This window comes from Choloepus didactylus, chromosome 18 (genome assembly GCF_015220235.1).
Source record: "Choloepus didactylus isolate mChoDid1 chromosome 18, mChoDid1.pri, whole genome shotgun sequence".
In the NCBI taxonomy this organism is placed as follows: Eukaryota; Metazoa; Chordata; class Mammalia; order Pilosa; family Megalonychidae; genus Choloepus; species Choloepus didactylus.
In genome coordinates this window covers 51,449,799-51,469,218 of record NC_051324.1, presented here as the reverse complement: position 1 = coordinate 51,469,218, position 19,420 = coordinate 51,449,799, and the positions used below count along the sequence as shown (strand labels likewise).

Genomic DNA, 19,420 nt, shown 5'->3' with positions numbered 1-19,420 from the left:
GCATGGGCTCAGGAAAGAAAAGAAATCGTGCTGGAGCTAGTGGGTGCTACTGGGGTGGTTCTCCTGTTTTCTTTGCCCTCAGCAGTCTGATCAAAGAGCTTCTGTACTTCTTTCTTGGGAAGAGTTTATCTGAGAGTGGTTGCTTGGCCACCAGAATTGAAGACATTTTGGGGCCCTTTGGTTCTGAGAGCACAGACAGTAGGACAGTCCCGGGACAATCTCTGTGGTCACTACAGCCTTGCTTCCCTCTGCCCCACTCAGGAACTGGGCTTGATCCGCAAGCCAGCCTCGTTCATGACCAGCATCTGCGACGAGCGTGGGCAGGAGCTCATCTACGCGGGCATGCCCATCACCGAGGTCTTCAAGGAAGAGATGGGCATTGGTGGGGTCCTCGGCCTCCTCTGGTTCCAGAAAAGGTGAGACGTGGAGGGCAGAAGGCAGTTACAAAGTGTGAGGGTGGGTAGGGTTAGGGAGTGCGTCCAGGGTCAGTCTTTATGGCCACAATCATACAGGCTGTTCCCAAGTCTTCCAAGGACAGAAAAGCCAGTCTAAACCCAGAGGAGTAGAAAACAGTGCCTTCATCAGGGATCTTGGGCACCACCCCTACCACCACCACCCCCCCCCACCTTGTAAACTTTTAAGAAAATGGGGCAGAGTAAGTGCAGGCCTCTTAAGAAAAAGGCAGGAGTAAGCAGGGGAGATCTGGAGGGCTCTGGTAGCCTGAAGGGTGGGCCTGGTGAAGTTACTGACCAGGCATAGTTAAAAGTACCTCTGTCTTATGCCTGTCCTCTTTGCAAACTTGTGTCCCTCACCAGCTCAAATGTTAGAGAACTGGTTTCTCTGCACCTCCCAAGGCTAGCTGGTCCCTCTCCTGGGACCGTGGTCCACACTCGGAAGCCAGAGCTCTGGCTTGGGGTGGCACTGGGCAGTAGGCTGGATTGAAGTCTTGGTTTGTGTCATACCCTCACCTGTGGAGACACGGGTCTTGGTCCTGCTTTGGACCCTCCCTGGGAAAAGTTCATGGGTTGTAACACCTGAGAAGGTTTCACTGTGTCTGCTCTTGCATCCCCACACCTCCCAACTTCATTCTTGATCTTTGATTGGGAGGTTTATCTTTTTATTTTGAAATGATTTCAGATCTACAGGGAAGTTGCAAAAATAGTACAGAAATAATATATAGAACTCTAGTGTACACTGCCCCCTCTCCCATACCCAGATTTACTAAGAACAAGGACACTCAACTTATGTAACCATCTTAAGTATACCGATCAAATTCAACATTGATATAAGGCATACCGTCATATTCCAGTTTTGGGACATTTTGTCCTCCATTTATTAGATCCAGTTCAGGATCGTGTGTTGCATGTAGTTGTCATTGTCTCCTTAGTTTCTCTCTCGCACTCTCTCTCTTTTTTTTAATTGTGGTAGCATATATACAACATAACCTTTCCCATTTTAACCAGTTTGAAATACACAATTCAGTGGTGTTAACCACATTCACAATGGGTTACCATCACCACTATTTATTATCAAAACTTTTCCATCACCCCAAACAGAAACCTTGCACCCCTTATTCATCAGCTCCCTGTTCCCCCTCCCCCTTCATAACCTATGCTCTGCTTTCTGTCTCTGTGAATTTGCATATTCAAGTTATTTCATATAAGTGGAATCATATAATTTCTGTCCCTTTGTATCTGGCTAGCCCTATTTTTTATTGTAAAATTTAACATACATACATAACTGTGATAACTTTCAAATTACAATTTAACGAGTAGTTAGACACACATTTCAAAGAATGTTATGGGTTACAGTTCTACAATTTCAGTTATTTCCTTATTGTGAAATATTACAGATATACAAAAAAGTGACAACTTTCAAAGTACAATTTAACAAGTAGTTATATAGGTAATTTCAAAGAATGTTGTGGTTACAGTTCACAGTTTCAGTTCTTTACTTATGGTGAAATAAAAGATACATACAGAAAGGTGATAACTTTCAAAAAGTAAACTTTAACATGAGTAGCTGTAGAGCAAATGTCAAAGAATGTTATGGGTTATAGTTCCACCTTTTTGTTATTTCCTTCTAGCTATTCTAATACCTTAGCATCTAAAAATATATATATATTTATATAGATTGAGTATTCGTAATTCCTTGTTAAATCCTATCTTGTTTGTCGCTAACCCTTCCTCTTGTTTAATCATTTTTTCAATTTTCAGGGGTTTTGTCTAGGCAAAGACCACCCTAACTTTCTTAATATTGAAAAGGGGTGTCAACATTATGGGGAAGGTAGCTGCATCTGCTTGTTGTTTTTAAATAGGCTGTTGCTTCTGGGTTTTAGGACTTGTCTGGCATAGGAACACTCTGGTGGATTTAAGTTTCCAAGAGATAAACTTTGTGAATGAAACTTTTATAGACTCTCAGGTAGGGACCTAGGTATTTCAGGACTACTGTTTGATGGGGCATGGCATACTGTGGCCATTTGGAATATCTAACTGGAGCTTGCATAAAAGAAACCTCCAGGATAGTCTCTTGACTCTATTTGAAATATCCTAGCCACTGTAACCTTATTTTGTTACCTTTTTTTTCCCCTTTTTGGTCAAGAAGGTATTTTCAATCCCTCGATGCCAGGGCCAGGCTCATTCCTGGGAGTCATGTTGCCAAGGAGATTCACTCCACTGGGAATCACATCCCACAGAGGGGAGATATTGATTAATTTATTTGCTGATTTGTACCCTTTTTTTTTTTAATTCAGTTTTATTGAGATATATTCACATACTATACAGTCATTCATGGTATACCTGTTCAGAGTTTCATCCTATAGTTGTATATTCATCAATCACCCCAATCAATTTTTGAATATTTTCCTTATACCAAAAAGAGTAAAAATAAGAATAAAAAATAAAAGTAAAAAAGAATACCCAAATCACTTCATCCCCGCCACCCTATTTTTCATTTAGTTTTTGTCCCCATTTTTCTACTCATCCATCCATACCCTGGATAAAGGGAGTGTGAGCCACAAGGTTTTCACAATCGCACTGTCACACCATGTAAGTTACATAGTTGTGCAGTTGTCTTCAAGAATCAAGGCTACTGGGTTGCAGTTGGACAGTTTCAGGTATTTCCTTCTAGCTATTCCAATACACTAAAACCTAAAAAGTGATATCTATATAGCGCATAAGAATGCCCTCCAGAGTGACCTCTCGACTCCATTTGAGATCTCTGAGCCACTGAAACTTTATGTTGTTTCATTTCGCTTCCCCCTTTTGGACAAGAAGATTTTCTCAATCCCAAGATGCTGGGTCCAGTGTAGCCCTATTTTTAAAAGCAGTATTTGATAGCAGCCAAGTCTGCAGCAGCTGAGAATCAGAAAGTTTTGCCCTGTTGTTTTTGATAATTGAGGTAGACTTGGACTGGGAGGATGCCACCCTTCTTGAATGTGAGTGACTTATTCAGAGAGAAGGGGAAAAGAAGGGCCACGGCCTTGTCAGCATGCCTCCCATTAAGCAGCTTGCCTTTCTTTCAATTTTTCTTTTCCGTGCCCCTTCACTCACCCTCCTCTAGGTTGCCCAAGTATTCCTGCCAGTTCATCGAGATGTGCCTGATGGTCACAGCTGATCATGGGCCTGCTGTCTCTGGGGCTCACAACACCATCATCTGTGCCCGGGCTGGAAAGGACCTGGTCTCCAGCCTCACCTCAGGGCTGCTCACCATAGTGAGTACTGTCATCCTGGGAGGGGAACAGTGGGAAACAGGCTTTGGCATCATGCATCTTGGCTGCAGCAGGGTCCTACAGGGAGTCCCTGAGTGTAAGACCCTTTGACAGGGGCTGTTCGGGACATACCAGATTGGTGTGCCTACAAAACTGAGGGCCATCTGGGACTGTTTTCTCCTACAGGGGGATCGATTTGGGGGTGCCTTGGATGCAGCAGCCAGGATGTTCAGTAAAGCCTTTGACAGTGGCATTATCCCTATGGAGTTTGTGAACAAGATGAAGAAAGAAGGAAAACTTATCATGGGCATTGGCCACCGAGTGAAATCGGTGAGTTGTTGTGTCCTTCGGGGTAGGCCCTGGAAGACGGGTGGATGGCGATGAGAGAGCATCAGTTTAGTTTGGGAACACCCAAGCTCTCAACCCACTCAACATACAAAGCTTTGAACCTGTTGACAGATGCCATATATAGGCAGCTGTTTTTTCCACGTTATAATATAGATTGCTCATAAACACTTTTCATCTTGTTCAAGTGCAGGTAACTATATGATGAGCTGGAAACTTGGTAAGTTTAGCTTCCAGAATGAACCTAATGGGAGACAGGACTAATGTGAGAGTTAAGGGAATATATTGGACGGCTTAGGCTAGATAATGCTGCAGAAAGAAACAACTCCGAAGATCTCAGGTGCTGACAACAGCAAAGATTTATTTCTTATACACGCTGCATCCACTGTGGATGTTAGTGTAGCTCTGTTCTATATCGTTTTTATTCTGGGACCCATGCTGAAGGAGTGGCCTTAATCTGGGATGTTGGTTTCATGTCTGAAGGAAAAAAACAATGACCGAACCATGCCAAGGTTCTTGAATTTCTGCTTGGAAGTTGCCCAGTTCATTTCTGTTCACATTTCATTGGCCAAAGCAAATCGCACGGTTACACCTGGCATCATTTGGGCGGGAAGTATGATAATATCAGGCCTGATTGGGAGATACCAGTGGGGAAGGACATTAAATATTTTAAATATTTAGTACAGTCTCTTACAGGGCAGTTAGTCCTCTGTGTGTCCTGGTAGTGTGTTGGGTTTAGAAAAAGAAGTGAAATTGAAGAGGTTGCTGGCAGCTGCTCAGGGCCTTATAGGGTGGCTCCTTAGTAGGCACTTTAGCTCCAGGTCCTTGGCTTTGTAGCTTCAGAAACCTTGTTTGGTCAGGCACCCCACTGGTCAGGGTGATGAGTGTGACTCATAGTACCACAAGAAGTTCTGCCTGAGTGGGCAAGATGAGGGGTGTCCTTTCCCCATGGCATGTGATTCTGGACACCCCTGCCCAGGCCAGCTCAGGTTAGACATCCAGAGGTTACTTGGGGAGCAAGAACTAGATCAGAGCCAGGGAAGCTAGTTAGTTCTAAGGGACCAGATTTCCAAGAAAACACTGTACCTGCACTGCCGTCTTTTGAGTTCGTTCCTTTCTTGGGTCCATACTGACCTAGTGTGCCTGTTTTCTGAGGGAGGAGATGTTGGGATTTGGATATGCATAAATTGTCCCACTCCCCTGCTGGTGGATTATCGCTTAGCATGGGTCTTTTAACAGATAATCTTCATTCCTTTCAGGTCCTGAGTTTTCCTAGAATTTTTCCTAAAATTTCAGGAGTACTTTTCCTCCTCATTCCCAACATAAGCTTGCTTAGTGTAGAACTGGGTACCAGCTTGACTAGGCTCCAGAGCTGGTGGGCAGCTTGGACTAGTGGCTAGAACTGAAAACTTCTGGTTGGAGGGTGAGCAAGTCCCAACCCAAAGCTGCTTAACATCCTATGACTATGACTTAGTCACTCAGCATCTCTAAGTCCCCATTCCTTATCTTAACATAGAAGAGAGAACCTAGAAAGGTTGTTTTGAGGCCCAAATGAGATGTAAGAGGACTTCAAAAACCTTAAACTCCACAGCAGTGTCATAATACATGCTGCATGGACTCATCCAGGTGGATCAGGTCTGGTTCCCTGAAACGTCTCCTGTAGATGATCCATACATTCTGTCCACCTGTGACACAAGTACAAACATGTCCCTTAACAGCTGTGTTCTGAATGGGTCCTTCTGTAACTTTGGGTCTGTTTCCAGATAAACAATCCAGACATGCGAGTGCAAATCCTCAAAGATTATGTCAAACAGCATTTCCCTGCCACACCTCTGCTCGATTATGCACTGCAAGTAGAGAAGATTACCACCTCAAAGGTAATTAAAAATAAATAAATAACAAGGCAGAACTTCCCTAATTATATTTTTGGGTAAATTTCTTGGGGGGAATGGGAACCAGGTTGTATTTTGATTGATTGTGTGGTCAGAATCAAACCTGATTTTCTGGAAGATTTTATTTCTGTTCTATAGCTAAATTCAACTGATGTGTACTGAGAGTCAACTAACCATGGTGTCCCTTTCTGGGAATTCAGAACACAGGGAGAGCACAGTCTCTCTTAACCAATGCTTTGGTGGGAGGTTTTTAAATGGTGGTCAAAATCTCTGGTAATAGTAGTAGCATTAGAAGAAAATTGCAGCAACAACACAAAAAGTGAGATCATGATAAATGCTTTGAATTTTTTGCCTTCCCAGAAACCAAATCTTATCCTGAATGTAGATGGTTTGATCGGAGTTGCATTTGTAGACATGCTTAGAAACTGTGGGTCCTTCACTCGGTGAGCCTTGCAGCATTTTCTTCTTCATAATATTTATTGATTTTTTTTTGTTGATATTGTTGTTGTTTCTTCCCAACTCTGAAAATAATGTGTGTTATGTATGTTCATTGTAAAGGATTTAGAAAACTTTGGAGAGGTATAAAGAAGAAACCAAAAATTGCCTCTAATCCTATCACCCATTGTACTCCTGGTTTCTCCTTTGAAACCAGGGAAAGCTTCTCATTCCTGGGCCAAAGCGGTGCTGCCTCGGGAGGAGGGCAGTCATGTGAGCCACTTTAAAAATACAAGCTGACTGTGTGTTGCAGGGAAGAAGCTGATGAGTATATTGACATTGGAGCCCTCAATGGCATCTTTGTGCTGGGAAGGAGTATGGGCTTCATTGGTGAGTTCGTTGTTGTCGTTTTAAGGGTTTTTTTCCTAACCTCACAGTTCAGCTACATCAGTTAACCCATGTAGTGAGTTTCTTCTACAAAAGAAATATTGTATTTTCTTAATCATTGTTTCTAATCTTCATTTTTTACTTTAACTTCCCCCTTTATCTTTATCTTTGTTCTTAGAAATGGCTTTTGATAGGCCAGGAAAATAAAATTAAATACAACAGTTCCCTCTTTACCGAGGATGGCTGATCTACCTATGGATCTGAATGGATCTGGATTTACGTTCCCGTTTCTTTGTACCTAGTGTATTATAAGGACTTCTCTTCCTTATCCTTTTTCTTCAGTAAACCTTCCGACCTTCAGTAAAAAGATGATGTTTGCTCCTTTTCAGGACACTATCTTGATCAGAAGAGGCTGAAGCAGGGGCTGTATCGTCATCCATGGGATGATATTTCATATGTTCTTCCGGAACACATGAGCATGTAACTGAACCAGAAACTCAACTGCAGTGAAGTGAAGACAAAAACTCCCCCCTCCATCCCCTCCCTCTGGGAAATAGCTTGCAGACAGCTGCGCTAGAGCCTGCACTAGGATGGGCCTGGAATGGAAACAGCCTCTGGTGTACAGGCAGGAAGAGCAGCACCCTCAGGCTAACTCTGTTAGTCCACACAAAGAAGCTTAATATTTTTTTTTATATAAGCATAGAAATAGAAACCAAGCCAATACTTGTGACATTTGCTCTGCTACCTGCTGTATTTATTATATGAAAGCATCTAAGCACTGTCAGAATAGTGTTTTTCCTTGTTGTAGGTCATTATGATGTTGCTTCAGTTTTCCCATTTGTTTAAAAAAAAAAAAAAAAAAAAAAATTCCCTTGGAGAAAGAGAAAGACCTCAAAATATACCATACATTTAAAGTACTCTTAATATCTTGTTTTTCCACTTCCCTTTCTTTCTCCTCATTTACCATGAAGAACATTGTATTAATCTGATTTTTTTAGGATGTTTTTTGTATGTTACGTGTTAAGGGTGTGTTTGGTATCCCGCTAAAAAGTGTTCCGTGTTGCAGCCTAAAATCTGCTTATGTCAGGGGGATGGGACCATTGCATCCTCAGCCAGCATCACAAAATATGTGGAGTAGTAATTTAAAATGTAAAGTTGTGACGTACATGTTTAAAATGGAAATGCAAAGCAAAAAGCTGTGAAATGTCTTCTGTCTTATGTTCTCTGTATTTATTCAGCTGACTTGTGTGTTACTGAAGGATGGGGTCCAAGGGCTCTTCTCCAGCCAGTTTGCATCTAATCCACAAAGATTCTGGACAGCTGCCACTTCAGTCTCCTCTCTGTATTATCATAGTTTGGTTTAAATAAACTGTATAGTAACAATGAAGGCATAACGGTGTCTCAGGTCACCCAGACTCTTCCATCTGTACTTCCTTGAACTGTACTTTTTTATCTTTTAATGCTATTTTATTGAGATACATTCACACACCATATAATCTATCCAAAGTACACAATCAAGCTCACAATATCATCATATAGTTATGCATTCTTCGCCACAATTTTAGAACCTTTTCATTAATCCAAAATAAAAAAAATAAAAAAGAACACCCAAAACATCACATACCCCTTATCCCCCCTATTACTTATGTATATTTTTTGTCTTTTATTGCTCATCTGCCCATACACTGGATTGAACTGTACTTTCTAATAGTTACTATATGTAGTTTAAAAATGCTCATCCTGTCTCCTCAAAAAAGGAAAAAAAGATGAAGAAGAAATTATCGAAACACTATTTTCAAGAAACAAAAACTATCTTCTTCTCTAAACCTGCACCTCTCTCTCTCCTTGAATAGGAACCAAAGCTCTATCCAGATAGTCAAGCCAGAAGCTTAGGTTAGGAGTCTTCCTTTCTTCGGTTTCTCTGTCTGGTTGCCAAGATACCTGGTTGATTTACCCTTTAACTCTTGCTTTGATCTATCCATATCTGGTCTTGTTACTGGTGTCCCTATTTCCAGTTTTGTCCCCTTACAGTTCGTTCTCTACACAGCCATATTTTTAAGAACACATCTAATTGAGCTACTCCCTTGTTTAAAACCCTTAAGTGGTTTTTAGTCATCTTTTTAACAAGTAAGTACCTAGCAACTCTAGACAAAGCACTGCGGAAAACACCACAAGCGTCATCTCATTTAATCCTCACAATGGTCTGGCAGGGAGATAGCATCCCCACTTTTAGACGATAAGTTAGTTAAGAGGTATTAAGTAACTTGTTCACCTCATCTACTAAGCTGGGGCTTGTTCTTACGTTGTTTTTTGTTATTGTTTTTTCTTTTTATTCCTGAGCAACTTTAAATCATCTTAAATCAATATAACAACCAAGATGTAAATGAGTGATGGTCTAAAGTGGCTTTTATTTTGCAAAATGACTACGAAGAGCACGCTACTTTCTAAGGGAGAGAGAAATCAATCCTTCCACCGAGATCTGGGTGGAAGACTTGCTGAAATTTTTGGGAGTCGGGAAAAGTCATCCTAACGTTGAGGATAAGATCGTGTCCCTAAATGTGGCTCGAATTTAGGGGCTGGCGAGGGGGCGCATGCGCGGACACAGGCTAGCGGCTCCGGGCTCCGCCCCGCGCCCACTATTTAATCCCAGAATCCCTCTGTTGTCGCACTAGAACGGCCGGGTCGTTCCGAGACTGCGGGGTTCCGGGCGCGGCAGCGTCAAGATGGCGGCGGCGGCAGTGGCAGCTGCGGCGGCCGCGGCTGCGGCTGCATCGCTTCAGGTGCTGGAGATGGAGAGCATGGAGACGGCTGCCGCCGGCTCGGCGGGCCTGGCAGCCGAAGTCAGAGGCAGCGGCACCGTAGACTTCGGGCCTGGGCCCGGGATATCTTCAATGGATGCGAGTGGGGGAGATCCGGGCCCAGAGGCCGAGGATTTCGAGTGCAGCTCTCACTGCTCGGAGCTGTCCTGGCGGCAGAACGAGCAGCGGCGACAGGGCCTCTTCTGCGACATTACCTTGTGTTTCGGTGGTGCCGGAGGCCGTGAGTTCCGGGCCCACCGCTCGGTGCTGGCCGCCGCCACCGAGTACTTCACGCCCCTGCTCTCTGGCCAGTTTTCCGAGTCCCGCTCGGGCCGCGTAGAGATGCGCAAGTGGAGCTCGGAGCCGGGGCCCGAACCCGACACGGTAGAAGCCGTTATCGAGTACATGTACACGGGGCGGATTCGTGTCAGCACAGGCAGTGTGCACGAGGTGCTGGAGCTAGCCGACAGGTAGGCGAGGGAGGCTGGACTCGGAGGGCCCGGCGCGGAGAGGAGAGGTGAAGTGCTCGCGGTCGGAGCGGATTGTGCCCCCATCTAGGGAGGGGACCCTTGGGAGAACCGGGAGGGGGCTGGAGAAGGCGGGGACGGCAATGCTTAGGGATGAGAATTTAGTACGCTCCGAGTAAATGTTCATTTAATACGCATTGAGCTCCTTCTATGGGTCAGCCGTCGAGCTGGACAATAAGGATGCAACCGTCAAGGCAAGAGCGCCCTGCTCATAGGGAGCACAGATTCTAGGTGGAAAGACAAAGGCAGAGAAGAAGAAAGTCAATATGTAATTAAGTGCTTTGCTGACATTAAAAAAGAGTAGAGGGAAGACCTCTTTGAGGAGGTAACATTTAAGCCGACCTCTAAAATGGCAAGAAAGAACTGGCAAGACAAAGGTGGGAGAAGAACATTCTGGTTTGGCTTGAAGAGGAACTAAAAACAAGAAAAGGCCTGTGAGGCAGGCCCTAGTGGATAAAGGAGAGAATGGTGTGAAATGCGCTGAGATAAGGATTTAAGCTTTTACTGTGACTGTGATGGGAAGCTGGGTAAAGAAACCTGATTTAAATGTTTTTTAAAGATTATTCTGTGTGGATTGTGGGGGGCAGGAATGGATGCTGGGAGACTGCTTAGGAGGCTCTTGAATGCCATTTACAGAAGCGGGGAGGAGTCTGTTTTGGCAGTGTTACCTTACAGGTTTGCTACAATGCATCAGGTCAGACATTGGTTTCTGAGGTGCTGGAGATTTAGCAGTGAACAGAACAAAGTCCCTTTCCTTAGCACTTACATTATATAAACAATAGATAAAATATATAGTAAGCTAGATGATTATTATAGCTATGATGAAAAATAAAGCATGGTGGGGAGCATATAGAAAGGGCTGAGTGGAGAGGAATTGGTTTTTAAATCGGAAATACCTCTTGGAGAAAATAACATTTTGCAAAGGAGTTTCAGATAAGAGGATGGGTGCAAAAGCCCCGCCCCCCTGGGATGGGAGTGTGTCTGGATATTGGAGGACAGCAGGGGATGTTGTGGTTGGAGCAAAGGGATGGAGGGTGAGAGAAGTAGGAGAGGCTTCAGGGTAGTCTTAGGGATGGATCCCAATCCCTTAGGGCCTTGCAGGCCTGTGTAAGGACTTGAACTTTTACTATGAATGAGATGGGAAGATTTTGAGTGAAAGAATGATGTGATCTGATTTGAAGAATTCTGCTGGGTTAAAGAAAGAAGAGGCAAAAGGGATGGAGATGGTAAGGGCAGAAACAGGGAGACTATTTTAGGAGCTATTGCAGTAATCCAGGTGAGAGAGGAGTTGTGGTGGTTTGGATTGAGGAGGAAGTAAAGTGATAAGAAATGCTCCAATTCCTATTTTTAAGGTAGAGGAGATGAATTTGCTGATGGATTTGATGTGGGGGTATAAGACTAGTTTTTGACCAAGCAATTGGGAAGATGGAGTTGTTATTTAGTAAGATGTGGAAGACTGTGGGAAAGCAGGAGGTTTGGGGGGAAGATCAGGAGTATGGTTTTGGTCAAGGAGATTTCGTAGTAGGCAGTTGGATATAAGAGCATTGGGAGCTAGAGATACTGATTGAGGGGGAATTAGCATATAGATGGTAATTAAAGCCATAGGATTGGATATACTTATTTAGGAAACAAGTGTAGATAGAGAAGAGGTGAGGGGGGGGGGTCGGGCAGGGCTGGGCCCTGGCGTTCTCCTAAATGTCATCCAGTAGAAGAGGATCCAGCAGCGGAGACTGATCTCATGGAAGCCTAGAAAGGAAGGGTGTCAAGGAGGGAGTAGCCAATTGTGTCGGTTTTGCCAAGCCCTAAGTGATTGTTGGATGTGGCAGTATACAGGTCTTTGATGGCCTTGACAAAGGCCATCTAAGTTAAGTCTTGCTATAAAAGAATTAGGATCATGGGACACGGGTGGAAATGTTTGGGGGAGAGATCAAGGAAGGTAGGGCTTTTTTTTCCCTCTCTAAGATAGGGAGCTGCTAGAGCAATATGTGTGTGCTGATAGAAATGATTTAGTGGAAGAGGAGCGGGGAGAATAACTGAAGGAGCAAAGTCCTTGAAAACAATATGGGGAGATAGGAAAGATTGGACTGAGAAGGCAGCATATAGGGTACGGATGCAGGTCGATTTGGGTGGTGAGATGATTGCTTCCCTTTTCTCAAAGCTTGAGGCAGGGTCATCCGTTAGGGTGTGGGATAGATGTATATCTGAGAGAGGGAGGCTTGTTGAATAAAAAGGATAGAGAATGGTCAAGCTGTGTTTGTTTCTGTAATGTGATCTTGTGTTTTTTAGATTTGCCCTGCTTTAAGGTGGAGTTGCAGGTGAGGAGAGAACACCCTAGGCGAATTACTGAAAACCATAAGTTCTCTCCATTTGTCAGCTGCTGAGCAGCTGTCTGTGTCAGGCCTTGTTCTGGGTGCCCTACAGCCATCACATTTCCTCTTCCCCTCTGCTCTGAGCCCACCATCTCCCCTTCCCCTTCCCCATAGACTCTGTGGGTGATCGCACCAAGGCAAAAATAAGGTAAGGATTAGAAATAATAGAAAGTCCCCAGCCCAGTGCCTACTACATAGCCTCGTATCAAAGCTGTTGTTTTCATAGAGCAGTTTCCAAACACCCAGGGGAGGCTGTTACCTCAGAATTACCTGGAGTGCCTAGCCAAAACAGGAGCTCCAGGTGGAGGCTCAGAGTTGGTGTATCTAATCAGATCAGCTGCCTAGATGATTTTGACATTCAGACATGTTTGGGAGCCCATAGAGCCCTTACCGCTCCACTGTGTGTTTATCTCTGAGATGGTATGTTCCCTGAAGAGGGTGAAGGGAACCTGTCTTGTTCATCTTTATATCATAGTCAGATATTTGTTAAACATAATAATGGTAACAAATGGTTACCAAATTAAGAGGGACCTGGTCTGATGAAGTTGCCTTTCATTGTTGGAGCATCTCGGTCCGGGGTACTTACCCTTCTTAAAGCAGTGGTCTAAGTTGGCCACTCACTGTGCTGAATGCTGCCAGATTTATGGATTTAACTGAAACTATTGTGTTTTCTTTTTGTTTGTTTTTAACTTTATGTGAATTTAGGCAGGCGGGCATACCACCACTAGTCAGCTCGTGCCAAACCACTTTCTTTTGTATTTTAATCTGTTTTGTTGGACACATCTGTTTTTTGTTTTGTTTCCTGGTTTCTTCAGATGTTTGAGTTTGCCTTTGCCATCCCTGCTCTAATGAGAACCCAGCTTAAGGCCAAAGCCCCTGACCACCCCACCCTTGCCAGCCACCCAAGGAAAAAGTTAAGTTGAAAAGGAGTTTAAAATTTCTGACACAGGCCTGGTCTGCTGTTCCTTCTATATCTGACCATACAGATATCAGGGATTTACAAGTCCTATTTGGCTTTTTATACCATATAGTCAATGCTTAATAAAGTATCTTCACTGAGTCCCTGACTCATTTAAGAAGAGGCTGGTGACTGGCAAAAAAGTAGGACAGGATGGCAGAAGCAAGGTTGGGTTGGGATTTGCCAAGGGCAAATTAAAGTGAAAATCAAGTATGGGACAGTTGTACTTTATTAGAGGATATGTTCCAGAAAACCTAGCATAATAAAGAAAAACTATTTTCTATTTAAATATATATGTTATGTATAATATGTGCTCATAAACATACTTTTTCAGCACTGTACTTTTTAATTTGGGGAGATTTACTTTATTAAATGTGCATAAGGTGAAATTAATCTTTACATTTCAATTTGCGCAGTTCAAATGCTCTCAAAATGCAGCCACGTAAAATAGGCACATTTGAAAATTAATCCTTTCTCTTTTTTAAATTTTAGATTCCTATTAATTCGTTTAAAGGAATTTTGTGGAGAATTTCTCAAGAAAAAACTTCATCTCTCTAATTGTGTGGCCATTCATAGCTTAGCTCACATGTATACCCTGAGCCAACTTGCTCTGAAAGCTGCAGATATGATACGGAGAAATTTCCACAAAGTAATTCAGGATGAAGAATTTTATACTTTACCTTTCCATCTTATTCGAGACTGGCTTTCAGACTTGGAAATTACGGTTGATTCTGAAGAGGTTCTCTTTGAAACGGTTTTGAAGTGGGTTCAGAGAAATGCTGAAGAAAGAGAGAGATACTTTGAAGAACTTTTTAAATTGCTCAGGTTGTCGCAGATGAAACCTACTTACCTTACTCGGCATGTCAAACCAGAGAGGCTGGTGGCCAATAACGAAGTTTGTGTCAAGTTGGTGGCCGATGCGGTGGAGAGGCATGCTTTGAGAGCTGAGAACATACAGTCTGGCACATTCCAACATCCCGCTTCTCATGTCTCATTATTACCTCGCTATGGGCAAAATATGGATGTGATCATGGTTATTGGAGGCGTGTCAGAGGGAGGGGACTATTTAAGTGAATGCGTGGGATATTTTGTTGATGAGGACAGATGGGTAAACCTGCCCCACATTCATAACCATCTTGATGGACATGCGGTTGCAGTAACAGAATCCTATGTGTATGTTGCTGGATCAATGGAACCAGGGTTTGCTAAAACTGTAGAAAGGTATAACCCAAATTTGAATACGTGGGAACATGTTTGTAGTCTGATGACAAGAAAGCATTCTTTTGGGCTAACAGAAGTCAAAGGGAAACTCTACAGTATTGGAGGACATGGCAACTTTAGTCCTGGCTTTAAAGATGTGACTGTTTATAATCCTGAGCTTGATAAATGGCACAACCTGGAATCGGCACCAAAGATACTTCGAGATGTCAAAGCGCTAGCCATTGAAGACCGGTTTGGTGTACATTGCTAGCCCGCACTCCTGTGGACCGTGACACTGAAGATGGATTAAAGGCTGTAATTACTTGTTATGATACAGAGACTCGACAGTGGCAGGATGTAGTATCTTTGCCACTTATTGACAATTACTGCTTTTTCCAGATGTCTGTAGTCCATTCTAACTTCTATCAGACAGCGTCCTTGCTGCCCCAAGAGTTACTCCTTAGAAAATGAAGAGGCAGTAAGAAAAATTGCCAACCAAGTTTCTGATGAGATCCTTGAAAGCTTGCCTCCGGAAGTTCTCAGCATTGAAGGAGCAGCCATTTGCTATTACAAAGATGATGTTTTCATTATTGGAGGTTGGAAAAACAGTGATGATATTGACAAGCAGTATCGTAAAGAAGCCTACCGGTACTGTGCTGAGAGGAAGAGGTGGATGCTCCTTCCTCCCATGCCACAACCTCGTTGTAGAGCCACTGCTTGCCATGTGCGAATCCCATACCGGTACTTGCACGGCTCACAGAGATATCCTATGCCTCAAAACTTAATGTGGCAGAAGGACCGGATCAGACAGATGCAAGAAATACATCGGCATGCCCTAAACATGCGGCGAGTGCCAAGCTCTCAGATTGAATGCTAGGTTCTCCAAACAGTTATACCTGTTTCTTGAAGCTAAGATATCCAGACTGTTACTGGAAAAAGTATGTTGATAACTTATTTTCTACCTGAACTGATTATTATCCCATATAGAGGAAATATAGTAAAAAACTGAAGAATGGGAAACTCAGTTCAGTTCATGGTAATTGTTGTTAGCTTGCAGTCTTTATCTGTCTTTGTGTGAATGTGCTAGCTAAATTTAAGATCTTATTAAAGACAAGTGGAAAAATCAGGTGTAGTACTTGGCTGTTTTTCCGCCAACAAGTTATAGCTCCTTTGTCTTAGGGACATATGTTTTGAACCTGCTTTAAACACCAGTTTTATTTGCACATTTACTTGGATATTCTTTTTCATTTTTTCCTGAATGTTTGATTTGACAAGATCAGAATTTATGCAACGAGCGTGCTTCTTTAGGAGCAGTGTGCAATAGTGAGACTGAAATGTGAAAGAAAAAGCACAGTTTTTCGGCAAGATTATTTCAGAATGTTTGCATTGATATTTTGTTGTATGTTTTTATCTAGAAATGCAATTGGGTTTATTTCTAGAAGAGATAACTGATGAGAAATTTGTGATTGGCTCACGCATCTGGGGGATATTTTTCATTTTTTTACCAGCTGCATTATAGACTTCAAGCCATCATTCTCAGTTGATGGTAGTTGGCAAAAGTATTGATCTTTTTTTTTAGCTGATTGATTGAAAATGGGAGGTTATGTATGTGACATTTGTTTCTCTAAGAAGAAAGAAGTGTAAACTGAGAAAGATATTTAAAAATTTTAAAACACTTTTTTTCAGAAGTTGCAGGTATATTTGAGGAGAAGTCAATGAGTGTAAATAATGCCTATGACAATCAACACTCAAGGCCTTCAACTTTAATTTTTGCCCTGATGCGTAATGGATAGACTCATCATTCCTTTCTAAAAGAAACTTTCTTTTTAGAAATGAGAAGGAGGTAACATTTTAGAGAAATGTTGCTACTAAAGAGAAGCCTCATTATACCTTGTCCCTGATTGTTATAATATTTTATTCAGTTGCCCTAGACTTTTATTGGAACTTTGCCTGAACCCAGAATACCAAATTTAGGTTCATAAAGGTGCGTAGTTTTGGCTCTTAAAATTTATCACTGTAGTTATCAGCATTCTTCTGATTCGCTTACGCATTCCCAAGTTTTATACAAATCAGCACCCAGGTTGGCTCTTTTCCAGTTAACATAATGGCTTTTTAATGAGCGGGAAGAGGCCCTGCTCTTATGCTTTGCAGTGTGAGTCCAGTGTGGTTCTTGTTTCTTACGGAATATCTTTACCCTCTTAGACATTCTGGCATAACATTATAGAAGCTGAATTCCACGTGCAGTGATTTTTTTTTTCTAGTCCATTATAGTTAAAGCCAACCTTCTTGTTAGTTGCGTAATCAGACATCCACAGGAAAAAGCACAACGGGAAATTTTGGCTCTTCCTTTACCACAAGACTTAATTTTTGAGCCCTTGGACCCTATACTAATAACTCTTCTGAAATTTCTATATTATCCCTGCCTAGAAAAAGATTTTTCAATAAATATTTTAGAAATTTGCTTTAAAACCATTCACTTTAAACTGGAAGAGGGGTGGGGAGCTGCAAGTCAATTCCTATGTGAGGGTTTGTTATCCTAACCCACCTCACCTTGTTTTCTTTCTTTTCATTTACTTGTGGTTATTTAAATAAAAGCCATTTGGATTCTGACAAGTGCTAATTCAGCTTTTTTAGTTGTGAGGTATCTATACAAATAAGACAGAAAAGTTCATTGAATGAAGGAAGTTCTTACTTCTTTCTGATAGACTCGAATAGCAAACTTGCTTTTCCTAGTCATGTTGAAATTATTTAGTTACCTCACTAGGAGGCCAGTTTCTCTCAAGGTTAAGAAGTAAGCAAGTTTTTTTTTGTCTCAGAGTTGTCTTCTGAGACAGTCATTACCAGGTTATTTGTAGGGTTGTCTGTTTTTCACATGATGTGGCAGAAATTATAACTCAGAGGATTTGGGTATAATCTGGTTTTGAAAACTTAATTGAAACTTGTTTTTTAACTCAGCAGGCAGCCTAGGCCATGACTGAAAAGAAGGGGTAAGTCCTTCATTGCATGATAATGTGTGCAGGTTTTCCTGACTACTGAATTTCTAATTTTCATATTTGAATTCACATGTGTGATTTCACATCAATAACTGGTGTTTCTGAAATATCTTAACTAACTTGGTGATGAGGAAAGAAACCAGATTTGCTTAAATCTGTTCAAGGCTGACATTCTGAAATTCTAAGCTCTAAGCTTCCTACATTATTTGGAAAGGTTCTAATTATGATGACCAAGACCTAAAATGGCATTTGGGGAAAGCAATTTCCTTTCTGTTGAAAACTTGAAAGATTGTGTTTGGTAATTTGGGCAGTAAAACCATGGCTTTAAAAAGAGAGCTTAATGTACATTCAAGCAAACCTTTTTGTTTTGTTTTACTGCTTTTGTTTTTGTTTTGTGGAAGGAAGAGAGAGGAATTGATTACACCAATAACTTGGAGTGAGGCCTCTTATATCTTAGAATGGGTATCCTTTAATCACCATGGTTAAAAAGAAAACAACCCATGGTATATATTGAGAATGTCAGTCCTGAGCTTCATGTTTAATACATCTCCCTTGCAGTTGTTTGCATGATTAGGCTTGTGTATCTTGATATTCATCTTTGCTTTTGCTGTGCCAATTAAAAAGTAATTTTTTGACTAATCTTAAAATTCATTGACATCAATTTTGTTTTGATCACCTGGTTTTGTATAGTAATTCTGGGACCAAGAACTTTTTAAATTACTGACCTTTTTAATATAGAACAGGAGTTTGAAGCTGAAGAGTATACATGGAAAATTTGTGTGCTTTTATTTTTTATACCATTCAGGCTGCTGATCAGGCAGTTTCTAGAGTACACCTTTTTTTCCCCTTTATGTTTATCTCTTAACTAAATAGTTTAGCATGTGATATGTTTAAAATACTTCATTCTCTGCTTTATAATTCTAGTATCAACACAATACTATAGGTAGAGTGAGCTTAATTGTTTAGTTACGTGGTCCAATCAAGCATAACTAAAGGACTTTTTCATACTTTCCTCAAATTAAACGTAAATTAAAAGGGTATATTGGCCACACTTTATGTATCTGAACATATACAGAACTGTGAAGCAAGTTCTCTGCCTACGCTAGACAAATAGGGTGCTTATAGTTTGCTATTTAACTGTAGAATATTTGAAAAACAATTCAGTCTTTTTTTTTAAAAACTCAAAAATTTTGGCACAGTTCACCACTCCAGTTATTACTTTCTTGAGAATAGTCCATTTTTGTGTTATAGTGTTTACATTAAAATATATGTTCTGGTCTTTGGAAACAAAACAACTCATAGTTGAGTGATGTAATACAATAACTAACATAATATAGTAGTCATTTTGCTTCAAGGAATTTAATTAAATAGCCTAAAAATTACTGCTCTGTGTTGATAACCTTTGTAGGGCTTCCGTCTTATTTATATGCTCAATACTATGAATGTTTTACATTGAAGCACATACAGTAGAGCACTTGTTAACTGAATCCTCCTGCACTTGTGAAAAGTAGTGCTTGCTAACTGTTTCTGATCCAAGTGCTAGGGCTCATTGAGTTATTTGTAAAATAAATGCTTAGTTTGAGTTGCTGTAGTGAGTTTTGGGGGCAGCAGCATCCAGGCCCCTCTGTACTGAAAACAGAATCTTGGCTGTCTCCCTTTAAGTCAGACGAGATGTTGTAGTTGGGATACAACATATTGTAAATAGCTTGCTTTATGTTCCTAAAGCTATCTTGTTCTGTGTTTACACTACTCATTTCAATGTCAGTTTTAAATAAACATATTTCTTTAGAGCTGGTTTGTAATGTAT

The 19,420-nt window shown here is 41.6% G+C and overlaps 2 protein-coding genes across 6 annotated transcripts in view; both read left to right on the top strand.

The window, feature by feature from the left end:
- Positions 1–8,151, top strand: part of ACLY (ATP citrate lyase) — a 42,448-nt gene extending 34,297 nt beyond the window's left edge. For all 5 annotated transcript variants that reach the window (XM_037809136.1, XM_037809134.1, XM_037809135.1 and 2 more), the window contains 7 exons: positions 262–416; positions 3,562–3,712; positions 3,896–4,039; positions 5,818–5,931; positions 6,307–6,389; positions 6,695–6,771; positions 7,158–8,151. In XM_037809136.1, the coding sequence (XP_037665064.1) occupies positions 262–416; positions 3,562–3,712; positions 3,896–4,039; positions 5,818–5,931; positions 6,307–6,389; positions 6,695–6,771; positions 7,158–7,252 (819 nt within the window). In that variant the 3' untranslated portion in view covers positions 7,253–8,151. The remainder of the gene's footprint in view (positions 1–261; positions 417–3,561; positions 3,713–3,895; positions 4,040–5,817; positions 5,932–6,306; positions 6,390–6,694; positions 6,772–7,157) is intronic.
- A 1,280-nt stretch (positions 8,152–9,431) lies between these two features.
- Positions 9,432–19,403, top strand: KLHL11 (kelch like family member 11). The gene is given in 4 exon segments (XM_037808901.1): positions 9,432–10,036; positions 13,913–14,876; positions 14,879–15,058; positions 15,060–19,403. Coding segments are annotated over 4 exon segments (2,127 nt in total). The 5' UTR covers positions 9,432–9,491; the 3' UTR covers positions 15,498–19,403.
- Positions 19,404–19,420: the final 17 nt, after the last annotated feature.